This window comes from Eubalaena glacialis, chromosome 9, assembly GCF_028564815.1.
Source record: "Eubalaena glacialis isolate mEubGla1 chromosome 9, mEubGla1.1.hap2.+ XY, whole genome shotgun sequence".
Classification (NCBI taxonomy): Eukaryota; Metazoa; Chordata; class Mammalia; order Artiodactyla; family Balaenidae; genus Eubalaena; species Eubalaena glacialis.
The window spans coordinates 14997495-15017910 of record NC_083724.1 but is presented as its reverse complement, the minus strand read 5'-3'; the positions used below and the strand labels follow the sequence as shown (position 1 = coordinate 15017910).

Below are 20416 nucleotides of genomic sequence, written 5' to 3'. Positions count from 1 at the left end.
ATTTACATAGTCTCAACGTATTTCCCCCAAAATACTTATCACAAATGGAGAATAGTAACTTTATTGTGGAGAAACCCAGGAGACCCCCACCTTAACCAAATGACCAACACTAACTTCACCAGAAATAAGAAGGATTGACATTATGCACCTCCAGATATGACATATCTCGTCTATGCTATTCTTGCCAAAAATGTATAACCTCTATCTAATCACGAGAGAAACATCAGACAAGCCCAAACTGAGGGACAGTAACAAGATAACTAATTAGTACTCTTCAAAGGAGTCAAGGTCACAAAAGACAATGACTTGAGCAACTGTCCCAGATTAGACAAAACTAAGGAGACATGACAATTAAAGGCAATGTGGATCCTGGAACAGAAAAGGGGCATCAATGGGAGAACTGGCAAAATTCAAATACAGTCTGCAGATAACAATATTGTATCAGTGTTAATCTCCTGATTCTGTTGAGTGTTCCATAGTTATGTAAAACGTGAACATTGGGGAAGCGGGACGAAGGATATATGGGAACTCTGTTACTATTTCGAATCTTTACTCTATGTCTAAAATTATTTCAAAAGTAAAACTTTTTAAAAAAGAGACTTATCAATCAGTACAACGTCCAGATCATGATTTGAACAAACAGTTTAAAACAATTTTTAAATAAGACAGGGAAATCTAAACATTAATTGGCTAGTTGGTAATATTAAGAAATTATTAATCTTTTTGAAGTGAAAAAAAAAAATTTTAACATACTGAAAAACCGACGAAATAATATGCCTGGGAATTGCTTGAAATACTTGAGTGTTGAAAGAGAGGGAGTTGGGAGGAGGGTATAGATGAAACAAGTTTGGCTATGAGTTTATGAGTGCTGAGCTGGGTGACAAGTACCAGAGGGTCAATGTACTATCCTCTCTCCTTTTCTGTGCATTTGCGTTTTTCTTTAATAAGTACTTTTTTTTAAAGCAATGATTAAAAACCTGAAAGAAATTACCAAAACGCATGATTATGGATGATCTTTTCAATTATTTTTTTCTCAATTTTTAAAATATTTTATACTAAGTATAGACCACATTCATAACGGGGGATAAAGTAAACATTTTTAAAGTAACATCTTTTAAAAAGAGAGAAACCACTTCAAAAATTAAATGTTACTTTTTTTCTTGGGCAAACAGATGATGATAAGATTGTCCTAAGCCTTTAATCCAAAACAACGGGACCAAGAACCTATCATGAATTATAAATGTAAATAGAAATTCAATTCTAGAGGGAGAAAAGAAGATCTTATTACACAAATAATACTAAGGAAACAGTAAAAGAATTCTAAAGCTAAAGAATAAAAACATTCTCCCACAATACAGTTGGGCCAACAAATTAAGCCATTTTCCCACTGCAGACGTTCCTGTCAGCCCTTGTCCATCTGCAGCCATAATTTTTATACAATTTTAACTTTGGTTTGGATTTTTTCCCAAAAACGTTACTTTATTCCATTACACCATGAGCTACAAAGAGCACACACCAATTAAACAATGATGACACATAAAGAAAAAATCTTAAAAGTTAAAAAGAAAAATTTAAGAGTATAACGTCCAGAAAACAATTATTTTTTTAAAAAAAAGTACAAAGAAGACCGAGGTCCACGGAGCTGCTGCGCCTGAGCTTGCAACTTGGCTCTCTTCCTCTGAGTCCCGGAGAAAGGCTAGATGAGGTCACTGGGTGATGCTGAGTGAAAGATACCACACAATCTTCCTATCTATCCATTTTAATGAGAGTATCCTGCCTCTCCTATTTCCCCACCGTCTCTGACTGCTATTACGGGTAATAGAGCAAAGAATAGCTCTGTGCATAAAACAGGTTTTTTCTAACTTCTGGTTTGTTTTCTTAGGCTAAATCTCCAAGAGTGGAATTACTAGGCCAAAGAGTAATAATAGTAAGCATGGTTCGAGGATTCTCTCTACAAAAGAATTCACTTTCTTCCCAAAAGACAGTGGCTGAAATGCCACCAACAAAGCCTAAGTTTCTTGTTTCACCACAGTCTCACCAGCACTGCTATTTTCTTTGCTAATTTAATTGGTATCAAATGGTCCTTCACAAGGGTTTGAATGCGCATGTCTCTGATGGCCCCCACCATCAGCTTTGATATATCTGACTATCTGGATTTCCCCTTGTGCAAACTGTCTTTAGCCATTCATGAAAATAGTTTCGAGGACGGTTCTACGGAAAAGCCGATCTCTCAAGAATCGCCCACGGTGAGCGTACACAAGCACACACACACTCGCACACTCTCTCACAGTCCCCCGACATCAGAAAGGCCACCAGGACAAAGTCCATCTGTCTTACTAATGCTACCAGAAAACAGGCAGACGATGAACGTTTCGTGATCGTTCTGCCTTCCTGGCCGCTTAGCAAGCTGTCCTAGTCCGAACGAGGACATGGCGCAAGCGCAGAGGAGCAGCCACGGCTGGTGGGCAGTAGCCTGGGGCCGCCCCGGGACCGCCCACTCCCGGGACCGCCCACACTTGGGTTCTATTGGTAAGAAAAGCTGCGGTATGTCAAATCACATTAACCCACGTAACCTTCGCAACCCACGTGGCCTGCAAGCCTTTACTCCACCTGGACCCCCACTACCTCGCTGACCTCTTCTCCTGCTGCTCTCCCCTCACTTGTTCCGCACTGGCAACCCCGGCTTTCTTGCCGTCTCTCTTACATGCCACATACACTCCCAGCTCAAGGCTCTTCTACTTGCTCCTCTGCCTGGAAAATTCCCCAAGGCTGCTCCCTCACTTCCATCAAGTCTGAGCTCAGATGTCAACTTCTCAGTCCAGTCTTCCCAAGCCTGTCCCACCTAAAATAACCACCACGAGTCCCACCGCAACCTCACTCCCCATATCCCTTCCCTTCATTATTCTTCCTCATAGCATCTGCTAACACGGTGTTTAATTATGTGTATGTTTTGGTTGTAGTCTCCCCTGCCAGGATGTAAGCTCCATGAAAGCAGGGATTTTTGTGTATTTTGTTTACTGTTGTATCTCCAGCACCTAGAATGGTACCTGGCACATAGTAGGCACTCATGGCAGATTTAAGATAGCCATAAATTCTTTGACCTTCCCACGGAATGGTGTGGCGTCTGTGTCCCCTCCTATTAAGTCTGGGCAGTGTGGTGACTACCATGACCAATAGAATATGGCAGAAGTGACACTAAGCCAGTTTCTGGGTCCAGGCTTTAAGAAACTGGCAGCCTCCAACTCGTGTCTCTTGGAACTATGAGTCACCATCCAAAAAGCACGACTACCCTAATGCTGCCATGCTGGAGAGGCCACACACAGGTGCTCCAGTTGACAATCCCAACTGTGTCAGCTTTCCAGCCATCCCCAAAAGGCAGCAGACATGTGAGTGAAGAGTTATGGATCCTCCAGACCAGCGCATCCACCAGCTGAATGCCATGAGTGACCTGGGCCATGGAGAGCAGAAAATCACCCAGCTGAGCCCTGCCCAAACCCTTAAGCCACAAAATCATGAGATATAATAAAATGGTAATGTTTTGAGACACCAAGTTCGGGGGTAATTTGTTATGTAGCAATAGATAACCAAAACAGCACTCAGTAAATATTTGTTGGACGACTGAATAAACGAAGGAGGTAGATGGGACTGCTCCCATTTTATGAACGAGGAAACAGCTCCAGATAGGTAAAGTAATTCTCCCAAAACCACGGTCACTAAGGGACAGCACCTGTCTGATTCCAAGCCTCTCAGTTCACTTCCACACAATGACAAGGGTTTGGATTTCTCCGTTATCAGCCACTAATGCAACGATCCCAATCCACTCAATGGTCATCTGACACTTGCTTTTAAACAAACCTCCCCCTGAAAACTGCTGAGAAAGGGACAATGAAATCTTGTGTTAAGCCACTTAGGTACATCTTTAAATTCACAATAAATTCACCTGCCATCCTAGAAAGATCCTGTCTACTTTTTAATTTTAAAATACGTGTGTATTATGCTAAGTAAAAAGTATACACTGCTCATGTGCACAGTAATTACAGGTCCACTTACATCATTTCCCAGATTCAGTTCCCTCCTTTATAAAACACCTATCAGACCCGTATTTTGATGTCTGGTTAAGTTTTTGTGTATGTGCGTGTGTTCGGCAATCGTTTATTCCATTCTCCAGTTATTGTTTGTTTTTTGTTTTTTTTTTAATTCAGCAACCTAGGTTAACAACTTCTTACATGTTTTAAGTGATAAAAGCCACTATGTTGTTGCTTTTCTCCCTCATATATCCCTCAACCTAATAGAGCTGACAACGTGAAAACAACGTACCTGTTCCAGGATCCCACCAAGGACGTGTAGTTTTGTCATACCTCCAGATTGGGGGGTTCTTAACCTGAGGGCCACTGAACAGGTCCCTGGGAGTCCATGGAAATTTGTTCATTTGTACATTTTGTGGGGTAGAGCGCTCTCAGCATAAATCAGGAGTTCCAGGAAAGTCAGGACACCAAAGAGTACAAACTGTTTCTCTTATTATAAGCTTAGTAACAGAACTACTATTTACTAGGGCCAAGGCATTTTTACATAAAACATCTCTAACTCTTAAAACTGCCTACACAGTAAGTATTATTAGTCCTGTGTTTACAGAGAGGAACCTAGGGCTTGTAGAGACTAAAAGATTTTCACAAAGCTTTACAACAAGAAATTTCTGGTGCTGAAATTCAAACCCAAGTCAGTTTGACCTCACATTCTGTGCTCTTCCCACTCAGCGGCACTACTGGTAAAACCAAAGAAAGTATAAAACCACCCTGCGACACGGGCTTCCACTGGTCAATAATCCACTCCCCGGAGCTAACTTTATAGTTTCTCAAGGACTCGGGATGGATGGAATAAACCAGCTAATGAACGAGGCAGGACCAAGGATCTCGGACCTCACATGCAGAGCAGTCGGAGAAGGCCTGAAGTCAAAGGACCACTGCAGGGAGGGGGGAAATGTGTGCCAAGGTGGCCTTGAGGAGGAGTGGCTGCCATGGCAACACGGAGACAGCTGATGGGCTCATGCGCTCGGCACCAGCAGAGTTATAATAAATGTTTAGGGGAGGTATGGAAACGGCATGTCTCGCCTGAGCAAAACAATCAGAAACGAAAATTGATAAACTTGGGTGGTTTCCCCAAACCTCCTTCAATATTTCTGGGCTGTGAAGACAGGCAGACCTAGCCTTGAATCCTGGCTCTACTGCTAACTAGCTGTGCGGCCAGAGATAGATAACTTAAATCTTTGTTTCCTTTCCAGTAAATGGAGATACTAATATAGATTCCTAGCATCCTTGGAGGGTTAATTGAGAGATTGAGAGATGGGTGCCCGGCACAGAAGCTGGTGCCCAGGGGACGATACTGTGTCACCTCCGCCTCTCCCTACAGCCCCCATCCCCCGCTCCAGAATGACCTCTCCTCCCACGCTTCCTCGTCTGGGCACAGCATCGCCATCCAAGGTTCAGCTCTTCCCCCTGCCTCTCACACACACCTCCTCATCCAACAGGAGGCCCAGGCCTGAAGGTCCAGCGCATCCTCCACACAGAGCCCGTGAGAGATGAAGAGTGAGGCTCTGATGCTTCCACACGGCCACGAGTGCCCAAGTCCTGCCCTGCCATCCACTCCTACTGCCCTCCCCACACCCCCCGAGTTCTCAGAGGCACTGAACATAAGAAACAATCGCAGACTGAAAAGCAAAGTACAAGTCTGGACAATCTCATATCCAGAGTAGAGCTTTCTAATAAAATTGAGGGCTGTTTATTTTTTGGGGGGTGGGGGCAGGGGCAGGGGGAAACAGGGAGGGGATATGCAGCTTAAGGGAGCCGTCCGAGTCCTCTTACTCAAGTAGAGGCAGAAGTGGAAAAAGAAGACGACTGAGGAAATGAGGACGTCAGCCCGCCCAGCAAGGGCCAAGCCCGGCTAGGTCTGCAGCAGGAAAGCAGAAGAATCCAGAAGCTGGGTTCTTAAGGTCCAGTAACCCATGAGCAAGGACGGCCCCATGAATCTCCCGGACTCTGATTAAGCAGATCAGCCCCTCCTCCTCCCTGGAGGAGGCATTAGAAGGGAGGACGGGCGAAGCTGAAGCACTGGGGGCAGAGAGAGAAGCAGCCCCTCCCTCCCTCCAGCCCACCGCACTGCCTTCTTCAGCACGTGGCTCCCATCTGGTCGACGGCAACCGCTGTCTAAGTGCTCTCCTGACTCTGCGTTCACCCACCAAACCACATGCATTCCTTTGATCATTCCGTCTCTGCCCAGAACCCTTCAGGGACTCTGAGTTAACTGCAGGACGAAGCTACCTAACAAGCAGTCACTCTGGGCTCCCTCCGGTGGGCTCCCTCCAGCGGCTCCAGCTTACCGTCTATCTAGCCTTATCTCACCCAACTGCTCCATCAGCGCTCCAGGCCCCCACCTGCCTCCACCCCGTCCCCTCCATCTGGAAACAAAATAATAACATCTCCCCAATTCTGCCTGGAGACAGCACGCTTATCTTACAAGGGCCAATCCAAGGGCCACCCCTTCGAACAAGGCCCTCCCTGATTACTCTGGCCCTCAGCAATCATCCTCCCAAAATGCTACCCACCACTTTTTTCTATAAACCTCTACAGCATTTCGGAGAGTGCTGGGCACTTTACATCCACCACACCTCATCCACCTCTCACAGCAGCCCTACGAAGTAGAGGTTCTGATTACACCCATTTTACCAATCAGGAAACTGCAGTTCAGAGAGCTCAAGCAACTTAACCAAAGTAAAAAGTGGTGGAATCAGGATTTAAAACCAGGTCTATCTGTGTTCTTTTTACTAAACTAGTGGTTTTTCAAACCGAGCTTGCGAAGCCCTCGGATTAGCAATGCCCAAGCCTGGCCGGCTATCAGCATCATCTAACTACATGTTCCCGGGCCTTCCTCCAGAAACTGAGTCGGTTGGCTGGGGAAAAGCATGGAAATTTATATTTGGTTTTAATGCAGGAATCTGCAGAGCTCCCTTACGTACATCTGTTTATTTGCTTCTGAACAAAGAGACAAGGGGAAAAAGTTTGAAGACCCCTATCCTACACCAGACCACCATCTTGCTTTAAAGTAAGAGTGGCCCCAGCAAGTCTGCATGATGCCATGAACTGAGCTGCCTCAATTTCCACCCAAATGGGCCGTATTCCTTGAAGATCCCCAGGCACACTCTGGGCCAGCACTGAGCTGAGCGTTGCCTTTGCATATCAGAGCTCTCTTAGGGCAGTTTTGTTTTTTTTTTTTAAAGTGGGCTGTATGAAAAATAAAATATCCCTGTAATCTTAGAATCACGTTAGAAATGAAAAGCCAGGCCCTCACACTTCCTTCTCCAGGCAGCTGGTTTGTTTTATCTCTAGCCAGATGGAGAATGAGAAGGTTCTCATCCATCAAATTTCCATCTTATCAGGTTTCACTGTGAGAAAGCTTGTCAAAGTGCTCAGTGGTTACCTTTAAATATACAAAGGAAACTTCTCCAAAATCTTAATGAGGTACAGACACTCAGTGATGTAAGAATCTCCAGAATTAGCAGGAGATACTGGCGTTCCAGCCACGCTCTATGGAGCCTCGTGGCTCCTGGGGGCTGAGGCAGGAGCAGGATGAGGTGGGGAGAGAGGGGCTCCCAGGCCTCCTACCTCACCTCACCCCACCCTGAGCAGCTCCACTTTTCTATGTTTTCTCTCCAGAAGAGTTCATTTGAACAAAGAATTCATATGCTCAAAAAATAAATAAACAGAAACCACTGAAATGAGACAGTCCTTGCCAAAGAGACCAACAAACATGCGTGGTACTGGCTGCGAGCGGTGCAGTTCTGAGCAGGGAGCTCCGTGTAGGCTCCACCAGGAAGCTGGGGAAAAACGAACGGACAAAGGTGGGGAAGCTCAAGCTGCGCAGGGGTCGAGGCCCAGTTGTCAGGCAGCAGGCGAGGCACCACACGTCTCTAAAACCCCACCTGAACGATGCAGCAGAACACACCTGCCCTCTCCTCCAGCCCCCTCCCCGCTCCCCCTGTGCCAGGCTCATTCATGCCCCAGCCTTTGCACAGGCCTTCCCTCTACCGGGAATGCATTTCCACCTCCTGTTCCCCTCACCCCCAGGCAAACTGCTACTTATCCTTCAGGTCTCAGCTCAAACCCACCTCTTCTGTGAAGCCTCCCTCCCCCTCCCCGGCACCTCTCTCAGCACAGCTGCATTCTCTGTGCTCCCAAAGCACTTGGGCCATCCCTCTATCAGCACTCATCGTGCTATACTTTAATTAGCTCTTATCTGCGTTTCTATTATATTTCTCTACTAGATTCCTTCAGAGACTGTGTCTGACTTGATTCAGTCCTGTACTCTCAGTGCCCAGGACAGAGCCTAGCACAGAAATTATGAAGGAAGAACCAGAGATAAGGGAAGGCCTCTCTGTTTGCACCCCAGAGAGACGATAGCAATTCCCTGTGAAAAGTGATGGGAACAGCCTTCTAAACCAGCTTCCCCAGCAGGCCCACGCAGGAGCCACTCACACCCCAGGGTCTGTCACTCGAAAAGGGTTCTGACGCCCTTCCTAGAGGGATTAATCAGTTGAAAAGGAACAGACAAGCACTTTCTTCAGAGGAGAGGTGAGTGCTGATCAACGAAGAAATTTACAGCTTTGTTGCCTGGACTGGTGAAAAGGCAGAACACATTCATTAGTCAGCAGCGCCTGTTAGAGAGTCTAGTGGGCTGGGCTGTGTCACCCCAAGTCTTGAGACAGCACCTGCCACACCATTAAAAGCAGGAAAAGAGGAAAGAAAAGAAGGAATCTAATGTAATGAGCATCGCCCTCTGTGAGCCAGGAACCACAGTAGGCATTTACTCCTGCATTAAATTTTATTATCCATTTATTTAATCCTAAATTAGATATCATCAACCCCATTTTAGGGGAGTAAACATTAGTTTAGAAAAATTAAGTAACTGGCTTGGAAGCTCAGAGTTAAGCACCTGCTGACGCCGAGATTCCAACCCAAGTCCGGCACTGTTTTCCCCTGTCCCAAACATACCCACTAAACTGCTAAGTTTCTAGCACCCAAGGCAGTGATGTCATCACCATCAACAAAACAGCTACTATCTATTGATCATTTATGATGCGCCAGGTGTAACGCTAAGTGCTATACCTTATCTCATAGAATCCTCACAACTGATGTCTGATTTTCTGACAAGAAATGGACACCACAGTCTGCAGAGGCAAAGTAGCTGGTTCCCAGCCCCACTGCTAGCAAGCGATGGAACTGGGATTCAAATCCGGTCTGACTCCCAAGTCTCTGCATTGTGCCTCTCTTAAGAGAAACTGGAATTTGCAAAGACAAAACTCCTCCCACACAGGTCATTTAAACTGCACATTCTACAAGGATACCGACTCAAAATCTTTACACCTGACCTTAAGAAAAAGGGCGGGGGGAGCTTTGACCCTTGGTAAAAATCACACTACCTCAGGTCTGTGGTCTTAGCCCTAAACCAACTAGCCTACAGCCTACAGACACTGTCTCCAAATGCCAGGTTTTGATGACGGTTCACCAAAAGATGTCCTGAATGCTGTCGCAACCTCATCTGGAGCTATCCGTCAATAAACACACGTGAGAACCGGAGGGGTTCAGGCTGAGCCACCCTGAAATTAAACCTGCTCCTGTCAAAGCACACAGGATTAGCCAGCTGGGTGACGGGTACAACTTTAATTAGATCTTTGGGCTGTAGCCAGCAAATGCATCCCCACAGAGCGAAGGGCGCAGGTACTGAAGCACACACTTACTTGTCAGAGTAGTGGGTGACAGGTCTCGTAACAGATGAGAGCATTATGAGACAGTCTGGGGAACAGGCTAAACCAGTGTCTAATAAACGGTGCGTATAAAGGAGAAGAAAAAGACTATGACTTGCTCCTCTCCTCCCCGCACCCACCCCGAGCAGCACACAGAACGCCTGAACCAGAGACAGCAAATCTAAAACCAAGATTTACCTCTATCACCCTCCACCAAACACACACACACACACACACACACACACACACACACAGAGAGAGAAGTGCCTTGAGTCTCTGGAGCCAAACAAGGTATCGAAGCCAGAGATGTGAGGGCAAGGATGTGAGAACCCAAGCAGTATTCCTGTTAGAACACAGAAGCTAGGACATTTTAAACATCACAGTTAGGACACCGACTTGGGAATACTGGGGGTTTTTGTTTGTTTTTTGCAAAGGCCTCTTGAATTTCTTTGAAGGGATGTGGGTCCCTCTGGTGGCAAGGAGGTATAACACAATAAAGGGAATCTATCCATGAGACCCTCACTTTTTGACCTTTCTTTTCGTAAAAGACTACGAGGTAGAAGCCAAAGCTTGGATTCACCCGAGCCTACCAACAGTGCCTGCACCACTGCAAGTGCTCAATAAATGTCCCTTGAATACACAAATGAGCAAACTGCAAATTACCACACATGCTGAGTTGCCTGGCACTACTAGGTCACTGCAATCACAGGCAATTAAAACAAACAAACAAACAAACAACTGACTCTCACAGCCGAACGTCTCAGTGTTCATGCACCATCAGACACAGTGAATTCAGATGCCTCGGATCCAAGCTGCATTTTCAAACAGGCATTGTCTCCCTCCAAAATGCTTAAGAGCAGGCACAATGAGATGGCAATACATGTTTTTGGCATGAGCAAAGGATGGTTTGATCACATCCAAGAGAGGCTAGCGTGCCATCAGAAAGAATTCAGGGAATGCTACAAAAGCCCATACTGCTTGACAGGGGACCACTGCAAAGGCTTTGAGTTGGGGATCATCTCTCAACAGGGCTGCAGTATTTCCCACTTATTCTGAAATTCTTGTCCAAGAAACGAGAATAACGGGAAACAGCTAGACAGAGTCCTGGGGACTGAAAACCTTAATACTTACAAGCTTAACCAACTTGGATGACATTGATCTGGCCCTGTGCAAAATTGCTTCTACTGAATGGGGTATTGTCGAAGAGTCTGTATACTGCTCAGAGAACTCTTTATAAAAACCCACCAGAGGCAATACTTCCCTCAGGCCTCAGTGCCAGCAAAAGCTGTCCCTTTATCTTCACGTGTTCTTCTTATAGACACCGGAGACCTTGTAACTGAATTTCCCTTTTTACTTTTGCTGCCAGGAGCCCCAGCTGGATTTTAAGTCCCCCTCTTCAGCGCTGTGACAGCTCTCATAAGTGGCACTTCTCCTCACTCACCTGCCTCCATTTCACTGGTCACCCTTATTGTTCCGTGACCCTAATGCCTTTAATCTCATTTAATTTTATGACTTTCCATAAACCTCTGAAAATGTTTTTGAAACACAGAAAGAAAGAAATTACAAGTCTGAAAGCTGCAAATAACCAAAATACTTCAAGTTGGGTGGTCTTGAAAATGGATTATTGTAGTCCGCTGAAAAGCTGAAATTGTATCAATCTTCCTTTTTGCTAAAAGCACAATATTCTTAACATAAATATTGTTTGGCATAGCCTCAGCATGGTATCTTAGGCAAAGTCCTGAAATTAAGAGTCCACAGACTTGGATCCATGTCACATATTTATCACTTTCTATGTGACCATGATCAAGCCATTTAAATTCTGAGGCTCTGGGGCTTCCCTGGTGGCGCAGTGGTTAAGAATCCGCCTGCCAATGCCGGGGACATGGGTTCGAGCCCTGGTCGGGGAAGATCCCACATGTCACAGAGCAACTAAGCCTGTGCGCCACAACTACTAAGCCTGCGCTCGAGAGCCCGCGAGCCACAACTACTGAGCCCACGTGCTGCAACTACTGAAGCCTGCGCGCCTAGAGCCCGTGCTCCACAAGAAAAGCCGCCGCAATGAGAAGCCTGTGCACCTCAATGCAGAGTAGCCCCGGCTCATCACAACTAGAGAAAGCCCACGCACAGCAACGAAGACCCAACGCAGCGAAAAATAAATAAATAAATAAATTTATTAAAGAAAAAAAAAATTCTGATTAATCTGTAAAATGGGAAAAACCTTTTGTATGCCCAATCACAGGGTTGTGAGCACCAAGGGAAAGACAGGCAGTCCTTGTATTAACTGTAAAGTACACTGAAGAAGAATACACCTAAGAAATCATATCTGCTTTATTTCTATCACTCTGTAACAGCAGTTTTCATTAACAGAGGGTGGTGTTGAGGATTGAGCTGAATGTGGACTGAGAAAAAGACCAGTGTTTGGAACACATTTTCTTACCAGTGTTTTTCAGCCCTACCTGTGGGATGCAGTGAAGTTTGAGTAAATACTGAGTATTCACGAGTCCTGGAGGGGAGCTTTAGTATGCACCTAGGCAGCCCAGAAGCCACACCTGAGCGGCTCCATTACAGAGGAGCAGGTCCTTTCTCTTTCCCCTCTATCCCTGACCTCTCGGAGCTTGACACACATCACGTGCCTTTTCTCATCTTCTTGTCTCCGGGCTCTCCGCAGCCAACCCATTCTCCAGACCTCCATCAGACAAGTCTCTCTAAACTGCAACAATCCTCTGCTTAACTCCCCCTCGACAGGGGCCCCACTGCCTGTAGGTCAAGTCCACACTCCCAAACTCTGTATCCAAGGCCCTCTACAATTCAACCTCTCTCTAGGTTAAAGCCACCCTTCACTACAGTCCCAAACTCTTCTTCCCCCAAACACCATACTCTCTCACATCTGTGTACCTTCACCTCCTACACGAAACTCTCCTCTCCCTCGCCTAGCTCGTAACCTTCAACTCAAACTTCAGGAACCAGTTCTAGAGTTACTTTCCCGGGGAGCCTTCTCCGATCCTGCTCTGTGCTCCCGTGGTTACTCTGTTCCTATCTCCGTCCTGGAACTGTCCCCAGGCAGAGCTGAGGGCCTGCACAAAGCGTTCCATGTGGCTGAATGCATGAATGGAGTCCTTTCCATTGCCAAGCCAGACACAGAGGCCACCAAAAGGGCTGGGGTTTTGTTTGTTTCAATCCAAAAGCAACAGCAATAGCAGCTGGTGAGTGGGAGGCTCTAGTTAAAGAGCCTAGTTACCAGAACCAGCTGATAAGCCATGCAAGGCTGGTGGGTTACACTCTACCTCCGCATGCGTCCTAGCACCATAAGGCAAAGTCACCCCCAGCAGGTTTCCCCAGACCCTGAACAGGCCAGTGCCCCCAAGATCGGGTGCAAAGCATGCTCACAAGATGGACACAGTCAAATTCTGAGGATAAAACCAGAAGTTAAGCAGAGATAGCGTTGTGATGCAATACATGCTCAAAAAGAAAGAAACCATGGCCAGATCGTCTTGTCAGAAACATGCATGACTCAACATAGAAAAGCAGCCGTGATGAGACACTAGGAAGCCCTGAGTCACAGGCACGCTCACCTGAGGTGAGCATCCAGAGGCACAGCTGCTATTTTGGTGCCCACTGCCCTGAAACAAAGCAGCGCCTTCTCTGGATAACTGCTCACTCCCTCCGAACATGTGGTTCTAGGGGAAGCTGCCAGTGATGATACACGAGCTCACACACACACACACACACACACAACCACACACACACACACTTCTGACAAAGAATGAGCACGTGACCCAAGTTGGGCCTCTCGATACCTCACCCGTCTGGCCCTCCCGACCAGGGGACGACAGGGGTAGCGGGGTGTGAGAGTCCTCCTTCATCTCATGTACTAAACTGGGGAGCTGTGATCCCAGCAGGGCTGGCAATGGTGGGTCCAACCACTTGGAGCTGGAGTAAGAGGACGCAAGAAAGAGAAGCCAGCTCTCAGAGAGACACAGACTCGGTCCCGGCAGAGTTCTGTCACCCCTGTCCTTCCAGCTGTTCCAGTTATCCAAGGCAATGCATTCCCCTTTCTGCCTAAGTTACTTAAAGCTGGGTTTCTGTCCCCAGCAAAAAAAAAAACTCTCACCCGTAGTAAACTTCACTCCAGTCTCTCCCTCTCACTGTCACATGCCCCTTCCATTCCTTGCCAAGCATTCCTTGCTTCGTTATGAAGACGTATGCATGTTACTTAGGAATAAATCTTCTCATCAACAGCAGTCCAAAATTCTTTTAGAAGCACTAGGGTTTTCATGAATAAGTGAATTATGGAACCAACATTGTCTGATAATAGAGGGATTGGTAAATAAATGACAGCATATCCACTTGATGTAACGTTATATAGCCATTTCAAGTGTAAGTTATAATGTAAAGAAACAATTACGTATTTTATACACCTAGGTGTGGGTGTGGGTGTGGGTGTGGGTGTGTGTGTGTGGGTGTGTGTGTGTGTATGTATATCTCCCGAATCCAATTTCTATTGAATAAACATTTTTATATGATACAGGGGGATGGAGGGGACAAACTAAACTGAAAAAAAAAAAAATGTTATCCAACAGTGAAGGATCTAAGAATTGGTTATGAAAACTGACCTCTATAGAAGGACCCTCTGGCCAGTCTTTTCTTTACCTCATCCACAGAGGCACACGACTCAGACCTCACACTGCTCACTCAACTTAAGTGTCATCTCCTCTAGAAGGTTTCCCTGACTACGCTGTCCCACAAGGATATTTCGCACTGACTACGTAAGCTGCATGAATTAGCTCTGGGTTTTACACTGCTTTGCATTTTGTCATGTATAACATTTTCACCTCCCTTAAGGAAAAAATAAAACATTCAGGGCTCATGCCATGTATTTCCATCAGCATCTCAACTAGATACATTTGGTGTTCAGTAACACTGAATAAATATGAAACAGGTCTTTTAATAACATGCAATAAACTGGTAAATGCCAATACTGCTGGTGGCATCATAAACTGGGCCAGCCCTTTGGACAAATAATTTGGCAGCATGATTAACTAGTATAAAATATTTGTACCATCTGACACAGTAATCTCACTCCTCAGAAACTATCCTTGGGATTTCAAGAAAAAAAAAAAATGCCTTTATGCCCAAAGATGTTCATTGTGGCATTATTTAAACAGCCAAAATGTCCAAGAGAGCAGGAAATTATTAAGTAAATCGTGTGAAATCTATTCAATGAAGCATATGCATCATTCAGCATGACTGCTCTGGTGCCTACACAACACGGGGAGATGGCCATGAGAGAGAAAGTGATCAAAGAATACACAACAGTATTTAGCCTCTGATTGGACTGGGGCCCCAAATGCACCAGGACTAAAGGGTGATACTGAAAAACAGAGTTACTTCATGAGGGTGGTGGAATTATAGGCGACATTTTCTTATTTTCCTAAGTTTCCATTATTGCTCTCTTGATGTTCATTCAAATTTCTGATAAAATAGACAAACATTTATATTTCAATCCTCTTGTCAGTGCCAGCCTTAGGATTTCAAACTATGGTCCTGACGTCCCGTCTCTGCCAACAGCAGCCACCAGAGAACTAACCTCTGGTACCTGCGGGCTCTCCTTCGAGCTCTCTACTCCAATGACTCTGCCTGCCCCAGGCTCCCATGCAGGGAATTCGTTTAACCTGAGTGTCAACAATCACTCAGACTCAGTCCCTATGCTACCCGACTGCACCGAGGCTGTGGATCTGGATGTGACCTCAGGATGCTGAATACTTACATTTAAACATAACAGAAACTGTAAAAGATAAACTTTTTTGTCTACCAAGTTCAGAGAGAATTTCTTAAATACTAACATCCAATGCTAAATAGAGTAGTCTTAAAAAAAGATCACTCTCACCTAGGGAAACGTGGTATAATCTTTCTGGAGAACAATTTGGGTGTATCTATAAAATAGTCTTTAAAATATTCATACTCTTTGACCCAGTAATTATACCTCTATCAGGAAATAATCAGCACATAAATATTTATGTACAAGGATGTTTGCTGCAGCATTTGTTATAAGGCAAATATATATATATATATAATGAACTAAACATCCTACAGTAACGACTAGTTAAATAAGCTGTAGCACATTCAAGTGATGAACCATTATGTTCACACACAAAAAAACATGTTTTTGAAGAACACTCATGACGACCCCACACCAAAGGGAGAACATTGAATTAAAAAAAAAAAAAAAGAATACAAAAATGCATTTTCAGCTTGACACCAATAATGTGCACCAATAATGTGCACGCGTGTGTGTGTGTGACACAAAGAGAGAGAGAGAGAATAAAAGGACCAGAACATCAAATAGCTAAGACTGGTCATTTCTAGGTGATGAGATGGTGAGTGAAATATTTTATATTCTTCCGGTTTTGCTAAGTTTTCGGCGATGAATATCTGTCTCCCTAAAACAGCCAAAGAGCCCCGGCCAGCCCAAGCGCCCTGCCCGCTGTCTCGAGGGCCGAGCGGCACTCACATGGGTGATGCGGTCTCCCTTGCTCCTCTCTCGGTGGGCTGCCCCCAGCTCCTTCTCCAGTCTCTCCTTCTCCTGCTGCAGGTCACTCAGCTCCCGGGTGACTCTCTTAATGCTCCTACGCAGTCTGTGGTTCTCTGTGCTCTTGGTGAGGTTTTCTGAGCGCAGCTCAGCCAAAAGGGCTGCCTTTTCTAACAGAGCAGCCTCGTAATCTTCAGACCCCTAGAAGAAGAGGAGGGGAAGGGGAGCTGGGCTGATTTTCACAGCTCAGTAAACAAACCAAGAAATCGGTGCTCCTTGTTCATCAGTTTGGTGTTTTTTTTTTTTTTGGTCGGGGCGGGGGGAGGGTGGAGAGAGGTGGAGATTAACATAACATTCAGGACCCACAGCACAAATAATATGAAAGTTTTGAAATAACACAGGGTAGTGTTTATGTTATGACGGTGATGTTAAGGGGGAAAAGGCTACAATTATTGTGTAAAAGAACTTTTTTTTTAAAGATGAGAAAGAAAAGCACAAAATGTTAATAGTAACCGTATTTAGTAGGGTGGGAATACAGATGATTTTTTTCCTTTACTTCTCTGTATTTTCAAATGTTGTAAGGTTAGTGAGCATGTTATTTCTGTAATAGTTTAAAAGACAATTTAATTAAGTTATTTTAAAAAGATAGAAAATAAAGAATTTTGTTTGAAAAGCAGAGATGGATTCAAGCACTGGCAATGTTCATCTCTGTTAGAGATGAACCCACAGTCATCTAGAGAAAAAGGAGTAGTCAGCCTGGTAAGCGATAGCCACCTCAAGAGGCTACAAGTTCAGCACAGTCGGAGGTCTACACGTCTCAAGAACATGTTTATTTCATTAATACAGTTTATTAGAGAAAATATATATGTGATTATCGTGCATATGAAAAAATGTCATAACTCACCAATAATCAAAAAGAGCGAATTAAAACAAGCTTTCATTTAACAAGTGAGATTGTTTTAATGAGAATATCCAGTGCTGGCAAGCTTATTGGGAAATGGCACAATTAACATTCACGTTTCAAGAACTGACCAAGCATCTAGAAGCCAAGAAATATGCTGGCAGGAATGTACGTTGATAGAACTCCCCGTGGACAGATTATGTACATCAAGTATATGTGTATTATATAAAGATGTTCACAATCATCCCAATAATTCCATTCCTAGGATTCAATCTCGGAGAAGAATCCAAAATATAAGGGGGACAATGTTTCAGACATTACATGAAATTTCTAAAAATCTTATATGTTCTGGTATAATGTTATAAGTCATAATCCTAGTTATTACTTTAAAATGTATATCTCAGAAATAACTAATTTTCTTGTCAACTGCATTATTATGAACTTTCATCAAATCTTTAACCGTGGTCATTTTTAAGTCTTTTGTCATTTACAGACAGTTCTGGGTATACTCTGATGCTTTTGTAAATATGTTCCTATAAAAGGGTTTCATCTTCAGGAAATTCATGGAAAAGACTCTGACAAGTACAGGTTTCTGGTACCTGACTGTACTGCTGAACTGAATGAATAAGCATTTTCAGAACTCTAATGAAAAACTGATGAGCTCATAAAAGTGCTAACAAAAGATCAAGATGAAAAAAAAAAATTAATTGCATGGGACTGAGTGAACTGATGAGGATGAGTATAATTTTTGTGACTTTCTGGTTGAATTTAAAAAAAGAAAAAATCCCACAAGGACTCAGAGGCAAAAAATATACAAATCAATTTTCACTGCAAAGTAAAGGAGCTGTTACAGTGGAGGATTACTGGACTGAATGTCAATATTATGACATAGTATGAGTGTGTTTCATGTTTGGTAATTGCAATCATTGTTGCTTTTGTTGTGGTCATCCATGTACAATGCTTGGTGTCAGTCTATTTATCTCTTGTAAAAATAAAATACAGTGTGTGTGGAAAAAAAAAAAAAAAAAGAATTTTTACATCTAAAAAAAAATATATATATATAAGGGGGAAAAGCCTTATATACAAAGTCATTCATCAAAGAATTACTTAAAACAGTGAAAAATAAGAAACAACCTAAATGTGTAAGAATATGAAAACGAACAAAGTATGACAAAGCCACACAATAAAACCTTAAAACTATATTTACAAAAAGTTGATAATATGTGAATATTTCTAAGTCACTATGTTACATTAAAAAAAAAAAAAAAAATCCCTGGTGGCTCAGTGGTTAAGAATCCATCTGCCAATGCAGGGGACACGGGTTCGATCCCTGGTCTGGGAAGATACCACATGCCACGGAGCAACTAAGCCCGTGCTCCACAACTACTGAGCCTGCGCTCTAGAGCCCGCGAGCCACAACTACTGAGCCCGCGTGCCGCAACTGCTGAAGCCCATGCACCTAGAGCCCGTGCTCCGCAACAAGAGAAGCCACAGCAATGAGAAGCCCGCACACCGCAACGAAGTGTGTAGCCCCCGCTCGCCGCAACTAGAGAAAGCCCGCGCTCAGCAACGAAGACCCAACGTAGCCAAAAATAAATAAATTTTTTAAAAAATCAAACTGTAAATGATCTAAAAAATAAAATCTATGCATAGGAGAAAGCCTAGAAGGAAAAACACCAAGGCGTTAATAGTGGTTGGGGGACTTCCTGATTTCCCTTTTTTCCCTTCTTGCCAGTCTTCTGAAAAAATTTTTGAAACGTATATAATACTTATACTCAGAAGAAAATTAACTTTTTAAAAAAATCTGTCTTTTGAATTAGATTGAGGACAAGATTAAAAATTTTAAAGCAAGGGACACTCGAGCTGTCAAGGTCGCAGCTCAGACTGTGGAGTAAAGGGACTGGCCCCAGCTTCCGGTCCTTCCCAAGAAATCCATCTCTGCCTCTGTCGACAATGAAGTCCTAGCTGTTCAGCAGAGGTGGGTACAACCACGGTCACTCCGGAGGCAGAGGGGTTCCGCTGTTCCCGGGCCCCTACAACCCAGCCATCTGGTCCCATGCTTCCCCAACTATTGTCTAGGACACAGCAACAGAGGCTGAGGGAGAAAGCCATTCAAATTCCAAAGTAGGTTTTATAGAAGCTTCTGTTTTAGTTTCCTTTAAAATTAAAATAAATAAAAAGAAATGGGAAACCTAGGTCACGGGCCCACCCAAAAAATGTACCTGGGGCAGTGCTTATTTAAATAAACTCAAAAAAGAGAAAAGAAGATAAACAATGATTTGGGAAAACGCTCACCTTGAACAATTTTCATAGTTACCTTTTATTAAGCACTGATTATGCATGAGGGGCTAAACCAGGCACTTTTACACATATTATATCTCAGTCTCTCATAGGACCCTACAAAGTACACATTATTATCCCTATTTAAGTAACTGAGGCTCAAAACTGTTAAATGACTAGCCTGTCATCAGACCATAAGTGATTAAATCCGGGATTCAAACGACTCCAGAGCCTGTGTTCTTCCCAGAGCACTATTCTGTCTTGCCCATTCCAGGGAAGATTCCAATTAACACCAATAAACTACAAAAAAATTAAAACAAGCAGACTGAATTCAAGGGGAGAACACCAGTTAGGAGCTTGTTAAACAAAGGATAGCAATGGTTGATACTAAAATAATAGATATTATAAAGTGATCAAAGTTCTGTGGGATTATCATGTAAATAACGATAACAAAGCCTCTTTAAAAATCTAAGCTCGAAGAATTCAAATTCATACATTCGATTCACTTCATAAAAATACTTTCCATGTTAATTTTCCCTTAGCTGGCCCTCTGGAAAACTTCTTTGGAGAATTTTTTTTACCTTTTCCTGCAAGACACCCTGACTTTCAGATTCTATAACACCAGTCAGTTGCTTATAAATCAGGTGGCAAATACTTGACCCAGTTAGACATGGTCAGAAACTAAAGCACCCCCCTACCCCCACCCCAAAAAAGAAACTAAAGCCCAAATAATATGAAACAAATTGTTCTTCCCCACAGTACAGAAACATGATGAGTTCAATAAAGAAAGAGTCAGAAGGCCCAGAGTTCAAAGACCAGTTCTAGCTGTGTGACTTGGGAGAAGTTAACTTCTCTGAAGTTCTGTTTCCTCATGTGTGAGAATGATCTCTATTTCACAGGGTTGTTGTGAAGA

General features: G+C 44.0%; 1 protein-coding gene across 6 annotated transcripts in view; it reads right to left on the bottom strand.

The window, feature by feature from the left end:
- Positions 1-20416, bottom strand: part of CDK5RAP2 (CDK5 regulatory subunit associated protein 2) — a 184434-nt gene that overhangs the window by 104711 nt on the left and 59307 nt on the right. For all 6 annotated transcript variants that reach the window (XM_061200019.1, XM_061200023.1, XM_061200021.1 and 3 more), the window contains one exon: positions 16305-16523. In XM_061200019.1, coding sequence (XP_061056002.1) covers positions 16305-16523 — 219 coding nt within the window. The remainder of the gene's footprint in view (positions 1-16304; positions 16524-20416) is intronic.